Source organism: Chionomys nivalis, chromosome 4 (assembly GCF_950005125.1).
Source record: "Chionomys nivalis chromosome 4, mChiNiv1.1, whole genome shotgun sequence".
Classification (NCBI taxonomy): Eukaryota; Metazoa; Chordata; class Mammalia; order Rodentia; family Cricetidae; genus Chionomys; species Chionomys nivalis.
The window spans coordinates 34600981-34624159 of NC_080089.1; the positions used below are offsets into that span (position 1 = coordinate 34600981).

A 23179-nucleotide genomic window follows, 5' to 3' on the forward strand; every position below is an offset into this window, starting at 1 on the left:
ATGCAAAAATCCCAATCAAGCCAAATTAAGAAATATCCAGGTTTAATGGGATTCCTGTGCTCTTGGGTGGCCCCGAGGGGGAACCGGGAGGCAGTGAACGGGGGTGGGGGTGAGGGGGGCACAGGGGACCACCATGAGGGGACCTTCCGGGGAAGCAGTTTAAGTAGACCGGGGGAATGGTCAAGATTTTGGCGGGCTCATCTTGACACTCCTCTGGGGAGGGGTCAAGGCTTGGTGGGCACAGAGATGGGGCTTCCAAAGATGGAGGCCAGAGACTGGGGCTTGGGACTTACAATGTCTACCTCTACCTTTTACTTTTCATCCTCTCCAAAGGTCTTTTTCTTTTTTCGAGACAGGGTTTCTCTGTAGCTTTGGAGCCTGTCCTGGCACTAGCTCTTGTAGACCAGGCTGGCCTCGAACTCCCCAGAGATCCGCCTGCCTCTGCCTCTCCAAAGGACTTTCGATGGAGCCATTTTCCCAAGAAGCTCTATCCTAATTCACTCTTCTGCTGCTACCATCTATGCCTTAAACTGCATTCCATGGTCACCTCTGGCCCGCTGGATGCTGAGTTCAGCTGGCATGTGACATTTCTTCTGGTGCCTACTTCTTGGTTTTCATGATTCTACACTCCTGAATTTTCTCCTGCCTCATGGGTCCCTTCATCATTCATTCAGTTCTCTCTAAGTGCCAGTGGGTCCCTCCAGCTCTCGTGTTCTTCCTAACCCTTTATTCTCCTTTGATGATGCTGTTGTTCTATGGCCTCTCTACAGCCCAGTCACCCATGACTGGTGTGGGATGTTCTTCTGTATATGTGTTGTGTTTATTGGTGGATGAATAAAGCTATTTGGGCCAATGACTTAGCCGAGTAAAGCCAGGCCGGAAATCAGAACGGAGATAGACAGAGTAGGTGGAGTCAAAGAGATGCCATGTTGCTGCCGAAAGAGAGACACCCACTAGAACCTTACCAATAGGCCACAGCATCATGATGACACACAGATTAATAGAAATGGGTTAATTAAGATAAAACAGCTGGCTAGAAATATGAATGGACCATTGGTCAAACAGTGTTGGAATTAATATAGTTTCTGTATGATTATTTGGGGTCTTGGCTTACACATGACACCTCCCACAGGTGCTTTCCTTTCAGCATGTCCCATACCAGGCTACTCATTTTGCTGTTCTTCCCTGTGTCATTTCTGTGAGAAACATGGTACCCATTTGGCTGTTTAGCTGGAAACCGAGGAAATAATGGCTCCATTTCACATTGTCATTATCACTATATTGCTCCATGTGTTATGTGTTTCCCACCATGACTGTCACCTGCTATTTGGGCTGCAACAGCCTTCATCTAGAACCTGTTTTCTGCCCTGCTCTGAACTCTACAAGGGAACCACAGTGATTTTCCCAGACCTGGCTGTCTTCAAACTCACAGGGATTCTCTTGCCTCTGCCTCCTGAATGCTGGGATTGAAGGCATACGCCACCACCACTCTTAGCCAGAGGGAGATTTTTACAAGGGAAATCTGATCATGTTGCTTCTCTATTTAAAACTCTTCTGCTACGGCCGGGCGATGGTGGCGCACGCCTTTAATCCCAGCACTCGGGAGGCAGAGGCAGGCGGATCTCTGTGAGTTCGAGACCAGCCTGGTCTACAAGAGCTAGTTCCAGGACAGGACAGGCTCCAAAGCTACAGAGAAACCCTGTCTCGAAAAACCAAAAAAAAAAAAACAAAAAAAAAAAAAAACAAAAAACCTCTTCTGCTGGGCTTCTGCCAAGAAGAAATCCAAGCTTCTTAGGGTGACTCTTCAGACCCTGGTTCCTCTTCTTTCCCGCCATGATCCAGTCAGAATGCTACTTTGAATCCTGCTATAGACTGAATGTTGGTAGCCAGAAGCTGGGGCTTTATAGGTTGACTAGACGATCTCATTTCTCCTGTCTGGAACCATCTGTTCCTGTGGAACTCAGGGACAGGGGATACTAGCTTGCAAACAGGATGCCTCCCACAAAGGATCTGAGAAACACTCCTGAGAGATGAGGCTGCCTTTTTAATGGCATGATACTTCAAAAGTTTCTGCTGTACAAGAGAAGCAGAAAGAACACAAGACCAGAGGGAAGGGGTTAATCACATATATTGATTAAATAACAGACGAGTCCATACATTTGGGCCAGGTGATCCTAGAATGCTGTGTACCTGGGCTCTGGTCAGGGGGTCAGAGACCCATTTCCCCCACCAGGAAGGAGGCCAGTCCTGGGCCCCATACCCAGGATACCAGCCCAATTTTTTTGGATGATGGCATCAGCCTGCACTACAATCACTCTGGAGTCCCACTTCACCACTTTCCATTGGCCTGGATCTCTGTGTCTATGCTCATTCCATGTCCAGAGACACGGGGAAGAGTGGCCCGGCTAGGAGGATGGTCCTGGGGATACTCAGGCAGTGACCACAGCCAATGTGAGGCAAGGACAACACCTGGGCCGGCGAGGCCCAGAGAAGAGTTTCCATGCTCAGAGGATATTGTGCTCCTGTAACTTCTCTCCTAAGTAAAAGCGGGTGAAGAGGAAGGGGCTCATGTCGATGGTATTGAACTGGCCATCTAGTACCATTTCTGCCACTGCTCGGCCGATGCCAGGTGCATGCTGAAGTCCATGACCACTGAAGCCCGTAGCAAAGTACATGTTGACAACTAGTGGGTGGGGGCCCACCACGCCATTCTGGTCAAAAGTGTTATAGTCGTAATAGCCAGCCCAGGATCTCTGCACCTGCAGGTGCAAAAGATGCTGAAGGTTTTGGCAAAGCTGCAGACATGCTCAACCCACACCCTTGCTTAGGGATTAGCTGCTAAAGGGTTCATTGATGGGACAGATCCACAGATTCCTTAGTGACTGTTAGGTGGAGGGAACACGACAGGTCAAAGGGACTAAGGCGCTCCAGGATCATCAATCCTATTTGATTCCCAGGCCCAACAGCAACAATTATTCCGTTAGTTACCTTCAGAGTCTTAAAAGATGGCACCCTCTGGACCAAATGGGGCCACACTTTGTTCTGGAAGAAATCATGGTCCACTTCCAGATTTGTTGGGTCTGGTTCTTCCTCCTAAGTGAGCGGTAGAGGCAAGGCTTATATACTGCTTATAATATGTAGTATATAATACCCAGATCTGATTCCTATAATCAATCCCTTCAGTGGATTCCAGTGCTAACCTCAGTAACAACATACAGCACTCAAAGGCTTCCCTCTTTAATGGCATCTCGTCTCTGTTCCCTTGCAACTTAATTTACCTCAGTGGGGCTGTAGCCACCTAGGTAGTTGCTGCCCAATCCTTCTCGCCGAAAATAGACTCCACTGATGTCGGCAACCAATGGTGTCTCCAGACCTGGTCCCTGGGGGCAGTGCCATAAGTGCACATACCTGTCATGATCGGGGGGGTTAAGACATTGCAGGAATAGCACCAACCCTCTGTCTAGACTACACACACACACATACACACACGCACACAAAACAAAAGTTTAGGAACTTTTGTATCATTTCTTTCTGATCCTTAGCTGCCTGAAGATAGTTACCTTTTCCTTGGCTCCACAGGTAGCTTGGTGCCCTGAAGGGTGCCAGGCAGTCCCTTCCCAATACCAGCCAGCTCTGCAATCTGCCCAGACCAGGGTCCTGCAGCATTGATCACTGCAGCACACTCCACTGGCTGATACTCCAGACTCTTGTCCATTTTTACCTATAGACAACAGAGGGCAAGAGGAAGGAGGCTGGGGTGTGTGAGAGAGATATAGTACAAGGGCACAACAGATGATATGACACTCAGAGTGGACCCTGAGAGGTTTATTTCCTCCTCAGCCTAACTTCGTCAGTACTGGGAAGCAGACAGAAGGCCTATATCTGGGCAGATTACCACCCTTCTTGCCCCATTACTGGAGTAAGGAACACACTGGAACTTGGGACTTACATAGACTTCGTTGATTCTTTTCAAGACTACCTGTTCCCCACTTGGGGTCTGCATTTGGCCAGATGAAGTGATGAATCCTGCAGGAAAGAAATTCAAAAATAAGTCCTCCAGGAAAGGTTATTCCAGCAGTAGGGCATGTGCTTAGCATGCATGAGACCCTGGGCTCTATCCCCAGTGCTGTCATCAACACAGGCATGCATGCACTCACAGAGGTGGTTGGAGAATGGCCCCCATAGGTGCATATATTCAATGCTTAGTTCCCAGTTGATGAACTGTTTGGGAAGAATTAGGAGGTGTGTCCTTGTTGGAGGAGGTGTGTCACTAGGGAGAGGCATTGAGTTCAAAAGCCCACACTAGGACCAGGGTCAGTCTCTCTCTCTGCCTGCTGTCTGTGGACTAGGATAGAACTCTCAGCTACTTTTCTAGCACCATACCTGCCTGCCCGTTAGCATGATCCCCACCATTGCTGATAATGGACTAACTCTCTGAAGTTATAAGCAAGCCCTTAATTAAATTCTTTTATAAGAATTGCTTTGGTCATTGTGTTTTTTCAAAGCAACAGAACAGTAAGACACACACACACACACACACACACACACACACACACACGCACACACACAGAGTCCTTGAGGGAAAGGGGGATCACACTGGTTTCTTTTGAGAAAGCGTCTCATGTATGACAGACTGGCCTCAGACTTGCTATGTAGTGGAGGATGACCCTGAACTTCTGATTCTTCTGGGATTACAGGCATGTATGACTGACTGTGCTCAGTTTCTCTGATGATGGGAATATAACCTAGGGGGATGGATCGTAGGGCTTCTTCATGCATGCTAGGCAAGCCCCCCACTAACAGCTACATTCCTAGCTCCACGACCAACACTGGTTTCTCAAAGAAAGGAGATGGGAAGGATAAGTGCTTTCCCATAGGTACTCAAGTGAACAGACATCAAGAGACCAGAATGAACTTGGCCACACAGGAGCAGGGCAGCGCAGGGAGGAGAAAGCTAAGCTGTTTAGCAGTACCCCTCTCACAGAAAACAGCCAACCCTGGATGTGCTGTGAGCAAAAAGGCAGAGCCTGGTCTAGGCCTTGTCCTGGCTGCAAGACATAAGTTAAAGGAAAGAGACTTCGGACTCACGTGTCACCTCTCCCTGGTAGAGTAAGACTCCCATTGATTGGACCTTTTGACGAAGACCCTGGAGCAAAGACCAAGCATCAAACCAACCTTCATCCTCCATCCCTGACATGAGGAAAAACAAATTCATGAAGCACCAGGACCCTCCTCTTCCTACTGATTACCCCACACACTTTTTTAGGGCTTTAGAAGCTGGAAAGGTCATCTTGACCAGCTGTACTGGAGTCTTGTCATGCTGAAGGCCAGAGATGTAGCAAGGTCTGGGGAGGCCCTGTTGCTCAGGAGGAATTAGTCCTCCTTCAGTGTGGAGAAGTCACACTGAGACTTCCAACCCAAGGAGATCTTCAGTGCCCATGTTCAGGGAAAGCAAGCACGTGTTCTGCAGATGAACCTCACCATAAGAGGCCAGAGCCACTCCTTCTGTGTTTATCCAGGGAAACTTGTTCTGTAGCTGCTCGGAAGACATCAAGCAGACTTTGGCTCCTTCCTGCCTAAGAGAAATGTGTGCATCTCAGTTAATGTCTTAGGGACAGTATTCAGAGGGAAAGAACATAGACCCCCCATTTCTCCTGACTGCTGAATATGAAGGTTCATCTTTCCTTCCCTACACTCTTCCTCCCTTCAGAATTCTCAACTCCTTCTTGCCCAACCTACTCCATCTTCTCTCACAACATGGTGAGGAACCACGTTCCATCTACTCCTGTAAAACCCTCTTTTCTCTACTGCCTAGCACAACCTGGACCCTCAGGTGAGCATCTCCTCTGCAACACTTACGGGCTGGGGAATAAAAGTGCTCAGAGACACTGCTCTGAGCCAGTGTCTAGCTTAAACTGAGCCACAGTGCCAGCTCTACTAGGTCTTCTTGCCTCAGTTTCCCCACATGTAAAATGAGATGTTCTGATTAAATGAGTTAGCATCTGCAAACATTTATCTCTTGTCACCAGTGAGATTTATATCATATCAGAAGAGAGCCTGTGAGTAACATATTACAAAGATGTCTGACCCTTAACTAATGTGAAGCTCACATGCTAAAGCGAAGCCACTGCTTACTTTTATATATGGGCCATACTCAGTTGTATTTTTTGTCTGTGGCTGCTTTTGTGCTGTAATGGCAGAGCAGACAGGTTGTAACAGAGACAGAATGACAAGCAAAACCTAAAATATTTACTGTCTGACCTTTATAAAAAGAACTTTGCTGACCCCTAAATTAGGATTCTTATTAGAAGCCCAGTTCCCAAGCCACTCCCTAGAGATTCTGGGTTGTTGGGCTTGGGGTGTATCTTACATGGGTGTTATGGTTTGGTAAATGCAGGAGCCACATTCTGTCCATGACTGCTCACGGACCGTGAAGGTCTGAACAAGCCTATCTTTCCTGGTAATATGAGCCAGTGGAGAGGAGGTCCCTGTGACATCACCTTTAGCTTCCCCATGTCTATCTTGGCACAGGAGCTCATCAAGTATGGAAGCAAGCAGCAGCTCAGGGCAGTGCTATGCACCCACCTTTGCATTTTCACGTTGTTTTCCAAGGTGGCAGCATCCTTTTCTGAAGCTAGCAAGAGACAGCCTGAGGGGTTGAACCGGAGGTCTACAAGAGGGGCATCCACTACAGCCAGGTGTTCCTGTGTGCAGAGAAAAGCTGCTCTCCAAAGAGGCTGACGTAAAGGGGAGTCCCCAGGCCTTCTCCCTACAGCTCCCAGGGTCAATGCCCCAGATCAGGACAAACCCTTCTCTAGGCATCAACACTGGAAGATGGTCAAGGATCACAATGTCTTGCTGCCTCTAAGACTACATATTCTTGGTTCCCCTTGCCAGCTACGCTTCTGCTCTTTATGCTAAGGAAGGGCTCCCCACCCAACCTCTCGAATCTTACTGTACATACATTTATGTTCCGTAGAAAGTCGATTGAAAAGAGGGAGAGTTGGACATTCTCAGGCACAGAAAACTGCTGCCAAATCCCACCCACAGAAGGCCCTCTGGAGGAAGCCCGTGAATACTGTGAAAAACAGAAACAAAAAACAAAACTGAGGTAGATTGTCATGACGTCATATGTAAGGGAATCCTGCAATGAAAGTTCTCAGTTACATATCTAAACTTAAAGGGGAAATCCTTTCTCAAGAAGCAAGGATGTATAAACCTGTATGCAAGTCAACCCACAGATCATAGATGAACATAGCATTTTAAATCGATGGCAGACGAACTGAGCAGAAGTCAATTGTCTTCATAGGGCTGGACATAATAGAACAAAATAGTAATGGCCTGGAAGCCCAAGGGTAGGAAGTTAACCTGCAACACATTTACAAAAGAGTTTACAAAAGGAAGGCTATAAATGAAGACAGACAGGAGATCTGCAGCCATCTGCCAATCGCAAACAAGAACTAAGACCTCAGAAATAATGGTCCCTAACAGAAGGCAGAGGAAGCTGCACTAATTAGTAGCCCAAATACAGGCTATCGTGGACAGACCTTCAAATGCTGAAGTACAATCAGTGTAGAATCTGCTTTTATAGGGAAACGTCTGGGCAAATGTGCTGGAGCACACTTGTAATCCCAGCACTTGTGAGCCTGAGACAGGATGTTGACTTCTAGACTGGCCTGGCCAGTCTTTATTGAGACCTTGTCTCCAAAGAGATTAACCAACTGTAACACCACCTCCTCCCCTCCCCAAACAAAACAATCTTGTTGCCAAGGGTCTTCTCGGTGGAAGAATCTGGAACTACTTCTCAAGGTCCAATGTACAATCCCTGTCCTTTGAACGTACAGGCTGTGTCCTCACTAAGATGAGTACCCTACTCCCTGATCTCACCGAGTGGTCTTGTTCCACCACCAGCACCCGAATGGCACCTCGTCTACTTTCCAGCTTCTTCAGCCAAAAGGCCACGGACAGACCAAGGATCCCACCTCCGACGATGACCACATCCGACTGTTTCGGGGGCAGGTGGCTGGTGTCGTATGGCTCTTCCCATTGCTTTCCAGGCAGGATGCACTCAATCTTCTTCTTAAACTCAGACACCTTTGCATCCCAGTCTGCAGGGCATAGTTCCAGTTAGAGGGACTTATGTTTCCTTCCTACGTGGTGTGGGGTTGGAGGGCAGGCACAGGAAAAGGTGGGCTGAATAGACACGTGGGATGGCACGTCTCCAAAGTCATCCTCGCTCCCAAGATCAAGATCCGACTTTTTAAAATACACTTTCTACTTCCCCGGACAAGCTAGGTGACTCACATATTTAGCTTCTGCAGATCTCTCTCTCCTGAACCTCATTCTCAGATATTCAACTGCAGTCATCTCCAACCCAGGTATCCGATGCCCAGGGAACACGAGTTCCTAGTATATTCCATACTACACAGCCTTGTAAAGCTGGTCACCCTTATCTTTAATATCCATTACTACCAGCAAGCTTCCATTTATATGGAATTGTTTCTGGGAAGCGCCTCCTTGAAGTCCATATACCTGCCTAAACTCTTAATCTCTAGCAGGCAAGTCTACCCCTTTCCCCAGCTAACTCGCTGTCCCGCCAGCCTGAGACAGGGTGTCAAACCTTGAAGGTCACATATGTGGAGGTTATGGGTACCCCAGAACCACTCTGTATAGTATACTCTCTGGTGCCCTCAGCTTTACCCAGAGTAAAGCCTCCTCTGCGTGTGCGTAGGCCACGGTTTGAGAGGCCCGAGCCCAAGCCAATTCGCAGCACTTTGCGAAGCATGGCCTTTCAGAGCCCGGCTTCTTCCAGCTTGAAGTGCCGCTCAGCCCCACTCCCGTGCCACTAGTCATCGCTCCGCGCCACAGGGCGTTGACGTAAATGCGCCGATTAGCTAGCACTCCTCTTCGGACCCCACCCCTCCACGCTATAGGCACTCAGCGCCCCGGGAGCCACGCCCACACCCGCTATTGGTCGGTCTTGCTTTACGTCAGTCGCCCGCGCCCTGGGCGGGGAGGGGGCAGGATCCCGGTGGCTCGTAGCGGAAGTGCGGTTGAGCCGGTTTCCGGGGACTGCTGGTGTGACGTGTCCCGCGCTTGGCGCAGCAGGAAGCGGCGGCGGACGCGGCCCGAGTTCCCGGCGCCGGCTTCGGCCCCAAGTCTTCTCCCGCTCCAGTCATGCTCGACTTCTTCACCATCTTCTCGAAGGGCGGGCTTGTGCTCTGGTGTTTCCAGGGCGTGAGCGATTCGTGCACCGGGCCCGTGAACGCGTTGATTCGTTCCGTCCTGCTGCAGGTACCACCCCCGCGGGGCAGAACTCCGGGCTAGCCCTCAGATCCAGTCTGTAGTCCCCCTTCCAGGCATCACCCCATGCCTTCCGCCCTGCCCTCCGCATACTGACTGCTTACCGGCCACCTAGACTCGACTGCCTTGCCTGCCTGCCATCACAGTATCCCGAAACTTTACGACGCCCCCCACACCTCCGTGTCTGGGGCTGTAGCCGTATTCCGGCTTATTAGGAGGCTCTATTCCTCTCTTCGCTTTTCCGGGGCAGCTTGGTTTCCCCTTGCTTTGAGGCTGGGTGAGACTGTGGATGAGAGAACACCTTTTAGGAACATTTAAGTGGTTCCCAGCTGCTAGGTCTGATTGTTTATATATGATTGTTTGTTTTCCGACTCCCACGTGTCATGCCTTCAATCCCAACATTACCCCCTCGGTGTCTCTCTCTGGCGGGTGCTAGAGAGAAATGTCCCAGGACTCCTTTGCTGAGGCCAGGAATAATATCTGGTTGTTGCCCAAGCGTAGTTCAAAGTCTGGTTTTGCTGTCGATTGCCTGAACGCTGAAACACTGTTTTTCCAGGAACGGGGAGGTAACAACTCTTTCACTCATGAGGCCCTCACACTCAAGTATAAACTGGACAACCAGTTTGAGCTGGTGTTTGTGGTAAGTGAAGGGTGTTCTAAAAAGAGGAGTTATGTTCTCTACAGGATCCACATTGATCAACCCAATTAACTGTATTGTGTGTGTGGTGTGTGATGAAATAATAGATGAAACATTTGAAATTTGGAGGGGAGAAAGCAAACAACTTCTGGGCAAGGTGGGAAGATTGGCTACCTCTCAGGACGGGAAACTTATATCTCTGGAGGCCTGGGTTGAGTTGGCCTCATTCCATTCTGGGCTGCCATGTAAGGAGATCTTTTGGCTTTGTTTCCTTCCATAAACAGGTTGGCTTTCAGAAGATCCTCACACTGACCTATGTAGACAAATTGATAGATGATGTGCACCGGCTGTTTCGGGATAAATACCGCACAGAGATCCAACAGCAAAGTGCTTTAAGTCTATTGAATGGCACTTTTGATTTCCAGAATGACTTCCTGCGGCTCCTTCGGTGAGACTTCCCCATTTTAAAACCAGTGATGGTTTGATAAGTGCGCTGCTTGCAGGTGGCTCAACAATATTAACTTCCAGGTTCAAAGCAGCCACATTTTGCAGCTCATTTCTGACTGTCTCTTTGATGTGTGGGACCTTTTTCTGGAGGCAGATTTTTTTTTTCTTCTATGTGAGTTGAAAGACCAACCATTCTATTTTCTCTTTAGTGAAGCAGAGGAGAGCAGTAAAATCCGTGCTCCCACTACCATGAAGAAGTTTGAAGATTCTGAAAAAGCTAAGAAACCCGTGAGGTCCATGATTGAAACACGGGGGGAGAAGACCAAGGAAAAAGCAAAAAACAACAAAAAAAAGGGGGCCAAAAAGGAAGGTGTGTTTGATCTTCCTGAACATGCTAGGCCATCAAAAGTGTTAAGATGGTGCTATAAAAGGTGTGTGGTGGCCTCTTGTCATTGCTGGCCTCCCTCAGTGTAAGTGCTCACCACCCTGTTCTTCCATCCTCCTGTGGTCCAAGTTTGCTCTTAAGGTTCTGGAAAAAGTGTAGTTATTATCGGGGTGGTTAGGGCTTGTGTTGTTGTTTTTCCTTCAGTGAGGTTTCTCTTTAACAGGTTCTGATGGCCCTTTGGCTACTAGCAAAATAGCCCCTGCAGAAAAGTCAGGTGTTCCAGTGGGACCCGAGAATGGAGAACTTTCCAAAGAGGAGCTGATACGCAGGAAGAGAGAGGAGTTCATTCAGAAGCATGGGAAGGGTCTGGACAAATCCAGGTGAGCACAAGGCTAATCAGTCTCTCTGGTGACTTACCCAGCTGTGTTAGATGTTAGGGAACTTTTTTTTTTGTTCTTTCTACTTTCTTACCATAACCCTTTCTCATATGATCCTTTGCAGCAAGTCTACAAAGTCAGATATTCCAAAGGAGAAGGGCAAAAAGGCACCCCGGGTTTGGGAACTAGGTGGCTGTGCTAACAAGGAAGTCTTGGATTACAGTACTCCTACCACCAATGGAACCCCAGAGGCTGCCTTGTCTGAAGATATCAACTTGGTAAGAGGCATAAAGATCAGAGGAAAGGTCACCATTAGCCAGAAAGCCTTGGAGGGTATACCTGGATTTGAGAGAGGAGTGAACTGTATTTGGAGTTTCTTCAAGGTCTCAGACAATGTTGACAGGGTATGGGATCTTTCCTTAGCTGTTAGTGTTCCTGATCCCATCTTCTTCCTTTACCCATGTCCTCCAGATTCGAGGAACTGGGCCTGGGGGACAGCTTCAAGATCTGGATTGCAGCAGCTCAGATGATGAAGGGGCCACTCAAAACACCAAACCTAGGTAGAAGACTTTCAGGTGGGAGGTGGCGTGGATGGCTGCAGAATTGATGAGCCATACCTTCTGCCTGCTGACCTTATGTGTATTTGTGGCCTTCTGTGCTTGTAGTGCTACCAAGGGAACTCTGGGTGGCATGTTCGGGATGCTGAAGGGCCTTGTGGGTTCCAAGAGCTTAAGTCGCGAAGACATGGAGTCTGTGTTAGACAAGATGCGCGATCATCTCATTGGTGAGTTTGGAGGACTGGGCTGACTTAAGTGGCATAGAGTCGATAATGGGTAGAACCGTTTTCTAACCTGTACTCTGAGAACGGATCACTGTTAACACAGAACTCATAGCTGTCCCACTCTCCTCAGCTAAGAATGTTGCTGCAGATATTGCTGTCCAGCTCTGTGAATCTGTTGCCAACAAGTTGGAAGGGAAAGTGATGGGGACATTTAGCAGTAAGTATCTGCACATCATAAAGCACACATGCATTTCAGAGGTGAAAAAGTCAGACCTCTTGGGTATGTGCCTTTTGGCAAACACCTTAATTTCTAAACTGCTAATGATAGAACGGCCTTTAGAACTTAATAGATGATTTAAATGAGCTAATAAAGTACTTAGTATGATCTGAATTCTTGGAAAGAGACTGCATGATCTTTATGAGATCAGAAAGATGTTAGGTATCAAGTATGATACTTGGTTTTCTGACTGAATCCCTCCATCTCCCCTTTAAGCTGTGACTTCCACAGTCAAGCAAGCTCTACAGGAGTCTCTGGTACAGATTCTGCAGCCACAGCGTCGCGTAGACATGCTCCGGGATATTATGGATGCCCAACGTCGCCAGCGCCCTTATGTTGTCACCTTCTGCGGTGTTAATGGAGTGGGGAAGTCTACTAATCTTGCCAAGGTCGGTTCAGATCTCCAGCCTGCTGCTTTTACTTTTTCACCCTGTGCTCTTAGAGTCCTGCTTCTACATGACAGCTTTTTTTGTTTTTTGCAGATTTCCTTTTGGCTTTTAGAGAATGGCTTCAGTGTCCTCATTGCTGCCTGTGATACATTTCGGGCTGGGGCTGTTGAGCAACTTCGTACTCACACCCGACGTCTCACTGCCCTCCATCCCCCTGAGAAGCATGGCGGTCGTACGATGGTGCAGTTGTTTGAAAAAGGCTATGGGAAGGATGCTGCTGGCATTGCCATGGAAGCCATTGCTTTTGGTAGTGTGGGGACCAAGAGGGCTTATGGTGTCATTTTTGTAATTCCCTAGGAATTTGCAGGCTTAGGCTTACCAGAGCAGGCAGAATAAGTTACTGGTATGGGTGATGTTTTTGGGTGGTGATATATGTAGTTGAAGGGGAAAAAAGCAAGTGTATCTTAACCACAGCCTTTATCCTATTTATATCCTTTCCCTGAACGGTTTTGGTGGTGACCAAGAATAGGACAGGTTTTTTCTCACATTACCTTGTAACCAAATCCAGAGTCTGAGTAAGTAAACAGGATAGGCTTTTCAAATAGCCAGACTGGGACATCCCAAGAAGTTGGCAGTAAGCACGAGTGACAGTTGGGTGACTTCATAGAGAGTAAGAAATCTTATTAAGTTGGCAGTATGAGTGACAGTTGTGTTCTTGGAGTTAACTATTTTTCTCTCTCTAGCACGCAACCAAGGATTTGATGTGGTGCTGGTGGACACAGCTGGCCGCATGCAAGACAATGCCCCCCTGATGACTGCCCTGGCCAAACTCATTACTGTCAATACACCTGACTTGGTGCTGTTTGTGGGGGAGGCCTTAGTAGGCAATGAAGCCGTGGATCAGCTGGTGAGGGATTGGGCCTAGTTCCCCTCACAACTTAAACCTGGCAAATGAGATGGTTTCTTATGTTACTTTTTCCCTTTTCAGATCAAGTTCAACAGAGCCTTGGCTGACCATTCTATGGCTCAAACACCTCGGCTCATTGATGGTATTGTTCTTACCAAATTTGACACCATTGATGACAAGGTAAAGGTGGATAATACTGGATAATGAATGTGACAGGAAGGTGGAATGAGCTTCTTTACAAAAGGAAGCTGAGGTGTTTGTGTAAATAGAACTTGAGTTGATTGGCCATCCTCTTTTCCTTCTTCAGGTGGGAGCTGCTATTTCTATGACATACATTACAAGCAAACCCATCGTCTTTGTGGGCACTGGCCAGACTTACTGTGACCTACGCAGTCTCAACGCCAAGGCTGTGGTGGCTGCCCTCATGAAGGCTTAACGTGGCTTTGCCTAATACCAAATCGCCGCTTGCCCCAAGTCCCCATTCCTGTATCAAGAATGTGCTTTAGAGTATGTGAGCAACTTGTCTTCAGTGTAGTGCAAAGGCAGAGTGAGGGGACTTGCAGCTCCTAACTCTACTCCATGTTCAGCCTACCTCCTGCAAGGAGGGCGTAATCATGTTACAGTCACTGCCCGATGACCCCACACAAGCCTCCCTCTTCCTTCTCAGGCATCTCCTCCACTCTGCCGAGATTCAGTATCATAGCTTTGACCAATGGTTGGAAAACCCAACACCTGGAGTATTGCTAACCAGTGTGATCACAGAGCCATCTGAGATAAGGAGCAGTTTGAAGTCCCAGCTCTATTGGGTTACTTCCAGAGCCAGCTCTGGGTCTTAATGGCACCTCTCTCTAGAATATACAGCTTTCGGGTCCCTGGTGCCAGGGTGACAGCCACCTCACTGTGGCAGTGATGGTGGTCTATTCTTAATTGCTGCTAATTCTAAATCTGATGATGAACTCTATACCTGATTGCTGCCCCAAAGCATCAGTTAGGCCTTGTTACAAATGAGTGAAAGGTGAGTGTCCACTTCTCTCAGAAACAAAGGGAGCTGAGTTGCCTTCCAACTTGTCCCTGCTCCCAAAATCCAGATGTAAGCTTTGCATGTTTACCTTCCTGGGAGAAAACCAGTTGTCAGAAGGGTTATCGTTGTCCTATACCCCACTCCACCCAACCCTTGGCCTCCTGAGCAGGTCCTGGCTTTTCCCCATCCTCTTCTACAGTGCCTGGTAGACAAGTGCTACGTTGAAGAACACAAACCTCTTGTTAAGACTTGTCCTGTAGTTTGGTATTACAGATGTGCTACTAGTGCAATAAGGTGAAGGCTGTCTGCCCAGAGAAATACATAATTTATATAAGAAAATAAATTTCATAAAGAAATTGCCTCTTAGATCTATATTTACATATAGGATTTAAAACTAAAATGCTAACTCATTCTTGGGTTTCTTTTTGGCAAGAAGGGCATGAAAGGAGCTAACGGTGCTCTGAGGAACTGGACAACTTGTCCTAAGAAAGATCATCCTGTCTAAGATGAAAATAGAATGCATTCATGTTTAACAATCAACTCTTAAATGTAGAATCAGGGCCCTGGCATGTAAATGAACAAGCTTTTAATACAGCTCAGTTATGTAAAATACTGTACACTGTAAAAGATCTAGAAAACTAGAGCTTCAAGTCATGTTTTAAAAAAGCCATAGCTCAATTGAAAAAACCAATAGTACAAAACTGCAACACAAGCCCACTGACTCCACGACTTCTTGCTCCCCAAGTCCTGCAGAGCTGCCAGCCATAGCCAGGAGCCATCATATTGGTCTGCTGTGTAGACAAGCATGCCCTGCCCTGGGGTGGGTAGGGGCTGCATTGAGTCCTGATGTCACTGGGTATTAAACTGAACCAGGCAGCAGAGTATCAAGAAACAGCCAGCATGAAGGGAAGGTGCAACACTGCTACCCCTATTCTACCCCAAGCTTCAGCTTAGGGTATTGGTACTTCCTGGGAGCTGTTCTGAGTTCTTGTATGTTTGCTTTTGTCACACACATCCACAGGAAGGCCCCATAGCATGGTCTAATGGTGATGTCTCCAGCTTGCTCATGTACTACAGCCTATGGGGAAACAAAAGGAAAAGAATGAAGTCCACAAAAGAAGTTTATGCATCTAAAACTGCTGGTGCTTGCTTAAGTCACTCAGTCCTAAGTTTTCAGAAAGCAGATTCAGAGAATTTCAGATAGGTAAGGAAAGGCAAATTTTGATTTTCCACAATCTAAAAGTTTTAGGAAGTTTTTCTGCTGACTGATAGAATAGGAAGTAGTATACCTCTTACTTCACCGTGTGTTGCAGATGAACCATTTAGCTGGCCTTCTCTTGCCATCCCTGCTAAAAACAAAACATTGGTATAGGCATTAGGTGAAGAAGTGGAATTTTTTTTCCATTTATCTTTGTGTGTGCGCACATGCAAGTCAGGGCTACTTTTGGGTATTGGTTCTCTTCACTGTGTGGATTGCAGGAATACAACTCAGGTTGTCAGACTTAGCAGCAAATGCCTTTACCCACAGCCGTCTTAGCTGTTCCTGGGAAAGCTAAAACTGTTAATGGCAAAAATGAAAACTAAGGGGAGCTAAGGGCACAGGGTCTAACTAAAGATGACACGACACAAGATGAGGTAAGTAACTTTCAGACTGTCAATACTAAACAGAAGCAGTGGGTTCCTTACTGCACTAAGATTGGTTTTTGTCTGAATGGATCTCACTGTGTTACCACATTAGGCTATAGCTGTAGATCCTCTAGCTCTAGCCTCCCTGGTAGTTAGAATAAGTGTGTACTACTTCATAAGACTTTACAAGACTGCTTGTAAACTGTTTTTTTTTTTTTTTTGAGACAGGGTTTCTCTGTAGCTTTGGAGCCTGTCCTGGAATTAGCTCTTGTAGACCAGGCTGGCCTCGAACTCACAGAGATCCACTTATCGCTGCCTCCCAAGTGCTGGGATTAAAAGCATGCGCCACCACCACCCAGCTAACATTTTTTTTCCAATTTTAATTTTTAGACTATTTTTTTTTTAATGTGCATGAGTATTTTGCCTGCATATATGTTTCTGCACCATGTGCATAGCTGGTGCCTGAGGAGGCCAGAAGAGGGTGTCAGAACCACCGGAACTGGAGTTACAGTTTGTTGTAAACCATCATATGGGTGTTAGGAGTTGAACTCAGGTTGTCTGCAGCAGTCAGAGCTCTTACCCAACTAAGCTGTCTCTAGTTCCCAAAACATTTTATGTGGACAAAACATGGCTGCTTACTTTATTCCCAGCAAGCACGCCCACAATTTTATTTAAATTTGTATTCAAATTTAATTCAAAGTATGTTAGTTTGAATTAAAAATTCTGTACCTCAGTCTCACTAGCTTTATTTCATGTGATACACACACACACACAAACACACACACATATACTAATAAATACAAAGGAGGGCATGGCGATGCATGTTTTAGGAGGGTGAGGGTGAATGCAGCCTGAGCTACACAGCTATTTTCAGGCAAATATTTTCATAGAGTGAAACTCTCGTGTTTTTATTTTTTTTTTTAAAGTGTACAAGATTAAGCTTTGTTTACAACTGTGGAAGAATGCATTGGTGAAATCAGTTATTTAGTTAAACTGGTTATTTAGCTAACTTAAATAGCTGAAATAACATTGTACTAAGATAGGTGCTGCTATAGTAATGCTGTACACTTTTCTGTTCCCCTTGATGACATCTTAGCAGCATGTATTGACTGAGACAGAAAGCATAATAGGTGGAAGACAGGCTTGACTCCACATAAAATGAAGAAAAACTGCTCTGTTAGACTGGAAGTTACCTGACAGGCAATTTCAATAGAAAGCCCACGACCATATGGAAAACCTTTAATTTAAAAATAAACAGGCTGGGCGGTGGTGGTGCATGCCTTTAATCCCAGTATTTTGAAGGAAGAGACAGGCACATCTCTGAGTTTGAGGACAGCCAGGACTATACAGAGAAACCCTGTCTCCAAAAACAAAGATCTAGTGCCAGGCGGTGGTGGCGCACGCCTTTAATCCCAGCACTCGGGAGGCAGAGGCAGGCGGATCTCTGAGTTCGAGACCAGCCTGGTCTACAAGAGCTAGTTCCAGGACAGGCTCCAAAACCACAGAGAAACCCTGTCTCAAAAAGAAAAAAAAAAAAAAAAAAAAACCAAAAACAAAGATCTAGTATAGATCAAATTAACTGTAGAGCTTATAGCTTATCTCCAGTTTATGTAATCAGAGTACATGAAAGAGAAAAATTCAACCCAATGGTGCAAACATCAGCCTAAAGGTCTGTCACACTGAGGGACACCAGAAAAACTGTCCTCAAGAAAAAGATAGCAGATCATTTCACAAAAGAGAACCTGCTGGGTGGTGGTGACACACACTCGGGAGGCAGAGGCAGGTGGATCACTGTGAGTTCGAGGCTAGCCTGGTCTATAAGAGCTAGTTCCAGGACAAGCTCCAAAACTACAGGGAAACCCTGTCTTGAAAAACCAAAACAAAAACCCTGAAAGTTTTGCCTTTCTAAGTATTTTCTAGGCCTTTGGGGAGAGAGAGAAGGAGAGGGAGAGAGGAAGAGAGGAAGAGTATGTGAAACATTTGATGCTTAGTTATAGTAATAGAATTTTAAATAAAAGACAAGTTTTGCCTGGCAGTCTTAGTGCATGCCTTTAATCTCAGCACTTGGGAGGCAGAGGTAGGCTGAAAAAAAAAAAAAAACAGCAACAAATAAACAAATAAAAGACAAGTTTCCTACTTCAGCCCAGAACCTGCTTCAGCCTACCAAGCACTGCCATGACAGAACACAAAAATTTTTTTACTATATTAGAATCTGATGGAGGAGTTACTTTCATTTAATAAAGAAACTGCCTTAGCCCATTTGATAGGCCAACCCTTAGGTGGGTGGAGTAAACAGAAGAGAATGCTGGGAGAAAGAAGCTGAGTCAGGGAGTCGCCATGATTCTCTCACTCCAGACAGACGCAGGTTAAGATCTTTCCTGGTAAGCCAGCTCATGGTGCTACACAGAATATTAGAAATGGGTTAGATCAATATGTAAGAGCTAGCCAATAAGAGGCTGGAACTAATGGGCTAGGCAGTGTTCAAAAGAATACAGTTTCCGTGTAATTATTTCAGGGCATAAGCTAGCCTTGCAGGCGGCCGGGTACCGGGGACACAGCCCTGCTGCTCATATTACAACAAGAATCCTACTTGGAGTCATCTCTGGGAATGATGAGATTTAGGAATATATACTAGGTCACCTGTATTTTAATGTGTTATTGAAAATACATTCAAATTGGTAACAAGAATACTTATTAAGAAGTTAGAAGCAAGGCTGGAGAGATGGCTCAGCAGTTAAGAGCACTGGCTGCTCTTCCAGAGGACCTGGGTTCAATTCCCAGCACCACATGGCGGCTCACACCTGCCTATAACTACCGTACCAGAGCTTTTGACACCCTCACACAGATAAACATGCAAGCAAAATATCAATGAACATAAAGTAAAATTATCTATATAAAAGTTTGAAGCAGGCTGGGCAGAGTGGGTATGTGTTTATATAATCACAGTACTTGTGAAGTTCAGACAGGAGGATTCAGAGTTGGTTGTAGGCCAACCTGGACTATACAGTGAGTTCAAGGCCAGCATTCGGGGGCAGAGACAGGTAAGTCTCTTACGTTTGAGGACAGTCTGGTCTACAAAGCAAGTTCATCTCAAACAAACAAAAACCAAAAATAAGACAACTCCCTCCCCCCAAAAAAAGAAAAATCAAAAAACTACCCAACAAAGCCAGGTTCTTTATCAACAGTCTGTAATAAACAGCAAGAAAATTCCTTTAGAATTGGGTGGGTGAGTCAGAATGACCATACCCTAGACCTGGCCTTATTCCTCCCCTAAGGCTCCCAGGTTTTCCCCACCTCAAGTTAGGGTCTTGCTATGCTGCCCTTTTGATCCTCCTGCCACAGCCTCTGAGTGCTGAGATTATAGCTGTGTACCATCATGGTTTGTCACACTTTCATCTTTAATTCAACTGTGTGTGTAATCACATTATTTCTTTATGGAAACTTTCTTACAGGATAAATTTTATCAGAAGTGTTTCTGAAACAAAAGGTCCTGAAATTTTTGATATATACATGAAAGAAATTTCCTCATAAACTTAGCCAAGGCTAAGTTTATAGTCATTTATCTCCTTTTTGAAACCTGAATTTTAATTGAACCTCACTTGAACTAAGCATCTTCAAAATTTTATTTTATGATTTATTGTGTGTGCAGGTATGTGTGTGTGTGCACACATGTGTGCACACACGGAGACCAAAAGAAGGAGTCAGATCTCATAGAACTGGAGTTACAGGAAGTTGTGAGCCTCCTGACATGGTTGCTGAACCTAAACTTGGGTCTTCTGGAACAACAGCAAGTGCTCTTAACAAGTCATCTCTCCAGTACCTCAAAGATTTTTAAAATTCTGTGTATGAATGATACATAAGCAGGGCATGCATGTGCCACAGCACAGGTGTGGAGGTCAAAGGACCACTTTCAGGAGTAGGTTCCTTTCCATAGTAGGCTAAGAGACTGAGTTCAGGTAGTCAGGCTTGAGTGGCAAGTGCATTTTCCTACCGAGGAAAGCTGGCTGGCCTGAAGCTAAGAATCCTTATGTGTTTTTCTTACTCTCTATGTGTATGATGACTTGCAAGGGTATATATTATGATTATTTCCCATTATCAAAGTGGTACTTTGGCTTGACCTGAAGGCTGACACTTTTTCCTCTTCCCAAACTGGTTGACACAGCACATCCTCATCTTGTCTTTAGCGATTTTATTCCTCACCAACACAAAAAGCCAAAGGGTTGCTGCTCTTTGACCTTCCCTTACCTGATCTGCCTCTTGTGGAGATCTCACATGTCAGTCTCTTGAAATATTCCGGAAGATCGGCATAGTCATTTCCATAGGAGATGACCTTAATCCCCTTGTCCAGCATGTTTTCTCGAAGCTTCTTGAACTCATCTACATCTCCTCTCCGAACAAGCATGAAATGTTCTAGGTCAGATTTATGCTTGACAGCCTCTAGGAACAGGGCCTGGAAAGTGGTGTCGTCCACCGTCCAGCCACAACCCAAGAAAAGAAATGACTTGTTTTCATAGAGTTTCTGAATCTCTCTCTTCAAGGAAAAGAAAACAACAGATTACTGACACAGAAGACAGACAAAAGATTTGGCTGAAGCAAAAAAGGTCAATAGTCTGTAACTGCTACATTTAGCAGACTGAAGTGGTCCACTGACCAAAATTTAAGAGGGAAAGAGATCACAAGGTTTGATTTCCTAGTTATTATTACAATAATAATGATGCTTGATCTAAAACTACTTTTTATCTGACATTCATATGAAGGTTCTTTTGTTTCTTTAAAAATATACATTATTGGGGCTGGAGAGATGGCTCAGTGGTTAAGAGCACTGACTGCTCTTCCAGAGGACCCGGGTTCAATTCCCAGCACCCACATGGCAGCTCACAACTGTCTGAAGATCAGTTCCAGGGGATCTGACACTTCACACCAATGCACATAAAATAAAGTTAAATAAACCATAAAAATATTAAAAAAATATATACATTATTTTGTGTATATGATTAAGTACATGAGTGCATGCCACAGGATGCACGTGGATATCAGAGGACAACTATGAATCCATTTTTCTCTGTCCTATCTTTACATGGGTTCCGGGGACTGAAGTCAAACTGCAAGGCTTGCACAACTGAGTCATCTCACTGATTTTTCTGTTTTGTCTTTAAACAGTTCACCACACTAGCACTAGTTTACTGATCTTGCACGTTTAATATTTTAGATTTATGTTCTTGATTGATTAGACAACCAATGGGTCTTTGATGTATCTTACCCCTTTCCACTTTCTGGAGAAAAAAATTTGACAACTTTAAATTTTTGTTTTCTGAACATGTATGTGTACATGCATGTTACATGTAATCTGTGGAGGCAAGAAGTTGACGTTGGGAGTTCTTTTCCATTGCTCTCCATTTTATGTACTGAGGCAGGTCTCTTATTCGAACTTCAGCTGACCCAGATGGTCTGCTCCCCTGTCTCTACCTTCCAAGTGTTGGGATTATATACACATGCCACTGTCTTTGACATTTATGTCAGTGCTAGGGCTAGAACTAAGTTCTCATATTGTGGAGAAAGTACCTTACCCACTGGGCCATCTTGCCAGCCCTCAAATGATTTTTGCTTTAAAAACTGAACCACTACTCATCAGAAAACATAATTCTATCATTAGATTTGGTCAAAGAAACCTTACTAAAAGCATCACCATGAGTGTATACATAATTTGTGTCTGTGCATATAGTACACACACACACTCAGTATCAATGATGGATATATTTATAGTAAATATTGGCGAAGGATATGGCCCTTATACTTCAGAAAACATCATGTTTCCTGGTCTTTCTCTGGCCCCATCCCGTAAAAATTCCATGTGACCCTGTTCTGAAAATTTGTAGCACTGAGCTGGACCCAAGAAGCATTTCCAGTTTAAATATGTATATGTGAACAAGTTCAAAACTTTTTTTTTAAAAAATATTTATTTATTTATTATGTATACAATATTCTGTCTGTATGTCTGCAGGCCAGAAGAGGGCACAAGACCTCATTACAGATGTTTGTGAGCCACCATGTGGTTGCCGGGAATTGAACTCAGGACCTTTGGAAGAGCAGGCAATGCTCTTAACCACTGAGTCATCTCTCCAGCCCACAAGTTCAAAACTTGAACCCCAAAGATCAACAAACCCAAAGAAGAAAATCTCCATTTTGTCATCCAATCAATTTGCTTTTCAATTTTCTAAGTAAAGAATTAAGTGTGAATAAGTGGATAGTCTTTTTATAATCTATGTCCCAACTATAACTGCTTTTTAAAAAGTTGCCTAAATTATTTTGGATATGGACTTATTAAGAAATCAAATAATGAAGAAGGAAAGTAATATATTCTTGGTATGTGAAGGTGCCAACGAGAGAGTGCCATCTGCTGGCTGATCACCAAGCATAGGCAAATAAATACCTGTCCTTTGATCTTGACACCTGAAGTAAATTGTCTGCGTTTCTCAGGATGGCATGCAAACTCAGGGATAAAACACAAGGGAGTAAGGTCTAACTTTCTTCTTGTTTTGATTGAAGTAAATGCTCCTATGTTAATATTTAGAATATGCTTAGAAATGTCTGCAGGAGTGAAAGCCCACCACTTACCATAACTTCAGTGTTCCTGAGCACGTTCTGATATCCAGCTGGGTGGAGGACAATGCCACTAGGATTGGTATAAACCCCATGGATGTGTAAAACACTTAGCTTCCGCTTCTCCTGAGCCCACTCCAGAACCTGCACAATACATACATAGCTTGACAGGATGGCAAGGCGAGCACCTGCTTCAAAGCCACAATGTGTAAGAGGCTGCCTAAGGATTAGACTTCTGACATAACTGTCCAGCTTCACGCTATCATAAGGACAAGAATTCAAAAACGTGATGGGCCCAAGTTCCTATGTTAGGACTGTTAGGAATGATGGCAACAAATCTAGTGACTTCTTTTGAAAGTAACTGTCAGCAGTTAGAATCTGTCAGCATTTGCAACCCAATATGGATAGTTTCCTCTGGTGATGGTTCAA

The 23179-nt window shown here is 45.4% G+C and overlaps 3 protein-coding genes across 6 annotated transcripts in view; 1 reads left to right on the top strand and 2 right to left on the bottom strand.

The window, feature by feature from the left end:
• Positions 1–2080: 2080 nt before the first annotated feature.
• Foxred1 (FAD dependent oxidoreductase domain containing 1) lies at positions 2081–8866 on the bottom strand. Of its 3 annotated transcripts, none has more exons than XM_057767363.1 (11): positions 8701–8866; positions 7888–8108; positions 6965–7078; positions 6586–6704; positions 5482–5576; positions 5089–5146; positions 3950–4026; positions 3561–3721; positions 3279–3380; positions 2989–3093; positions 2081–2759 (listed from the first exon to the last, which is right to left on the bottom strand). In XM_057767363.1, the coding sequence occupies exons 1-11, from the start codon at positions 8783–8785 to the stop codon at positions 2505–2507; spliced, it is 1392 nt and encodes a 463-aa protein (XP_057623346.1). In that variant the 5' UTR covers positions 8786–8866; the 3' UTR covers positions 2081–2504. The 3 variants fall into 3 exon arrangements, with proteins under 3 accessions (XP_057623346.1, XP_057623348.1, XP_057623345.1); XM_057767362.1 differs by having other exon boundaries at positions 2084–2759; positions 3279–3408; positions 5089–5190; XM_057767365.1 differs by lacking the exons at positions 6965–7078; positions 7888–8108; positions 8701–8866 and having other exon boundaries at positions 3279–3408; positions 5089–5190; positions 5482–5572; positions 6586–6698.
• A 197-nt stretch (positions 8867–9063) lies between these two features.
• Positions 9064–16883, top strand: Srpra (SRP receptor subunit alpha). Its single transcript, XM_057766867.1, has 14 exons — positions 9064–9294; positions 9860–9943; positions 10225–10388; positions 10597–10757; positions 10996–11152; positions 11274–11427; positions 11621–11709; positions 11815–11933; positions 12061–12147; positions 12424–12596; positions 12690–12903; positions 13340–13503; positions 13585–13683; positions 13811–16883. The coding sequence occupies exons 1-14, from the start codon at positions 9178–9180 to the stop codon at positions 13937–13939; spliced, it is 1911 nt and encodes a 636-aa protein (XP_057622850.1). The 5' UTR covers positions 9064–9177; the 3' UTR covers positions 13940–16883.
• The window catches only part of Fam118b (family with sequence similarity 118 member B), a 47462-nt gene continuing 39379 nt past the window's right edge, over positions 15097–23179 (bottom strand). The window contains exons 5-8 of one of the 2 annotated variants that reach the window (XM_057766871.1): positions 22766–22894; positions 20396–20681; positions 15814–15870; positions 15097–15602 (exon numbers count right to left, since the gene is read on the bottom strand). In XM_057766871.1, coding sequence (XP_057622854.1) covers positions 15589–15602; positions 15814–15870; positions 20396–20681; positions 22766–22894 — 486 coding nt within the window. In that variant the 3' untranslated portion in view covers positions 15097–15588. Of the gene's footprint in view, positions 15603–15813; positions 15874–20395; positions 20682–22765; positions 22895–23179 lie in introns of both variants that reach the window. The other variant, XM_057766870.1, reaches the window with a different exon arrangement.

What these genes read in the sequence shown, in the direction of transcription:
- Foxred1 (XM_057767362.1), bottom strand. Translation starts at nt 8,785, where the DNA reads ATGCTTCGCAAAGTGCTGCGAATTGGCTTGGGCTCGGGCCTCTCAAAC. An exon ending in CAGAGGAGGCTTTACTCTGG is followed by an intron (nt 8,109 to 8,700) that starts GTAAAGCTGAGG and finishes TATGCCCTGCAG; the next exon opens with ACTGGGATGCAAAGGTGTCT. An exon ending in CATCTTTTAAGACTCTGAAG is followed by an intron (nt 2,760 to 2,988) that starts GTAACTAACGGA and finishes TTGCACCTGCAG; the next exon opens with GTGCAGAGATCCTGGGCTGG.
- Srpra (XM_057766867.1), top strand. Translation starts at nt 9,178, where the DNA reads ATGCTCGACTTCTTCACCATCTTCTCGAAGGGCGGGCTTGTGCTCTGG. An exon ending in AGTTTGAGCTGGTGTTTGTG is followed by an intron (nt 9,944 to 10,224) that starts GTAAGTGAAGGG and finishes TTCCATAAACAG; the next exon opens with GTTGGCTTTCAGAAGATCCT. An exon ending in AGTCTACTAATCTTGCCAAG is followed by an intron (nt 12,597 to 12,689) that starts GTCGGTTCAGAT and finishes TGTTTTTTGCAG; the next exon opens with ATTTCCTTTTGGCTTTTAGA.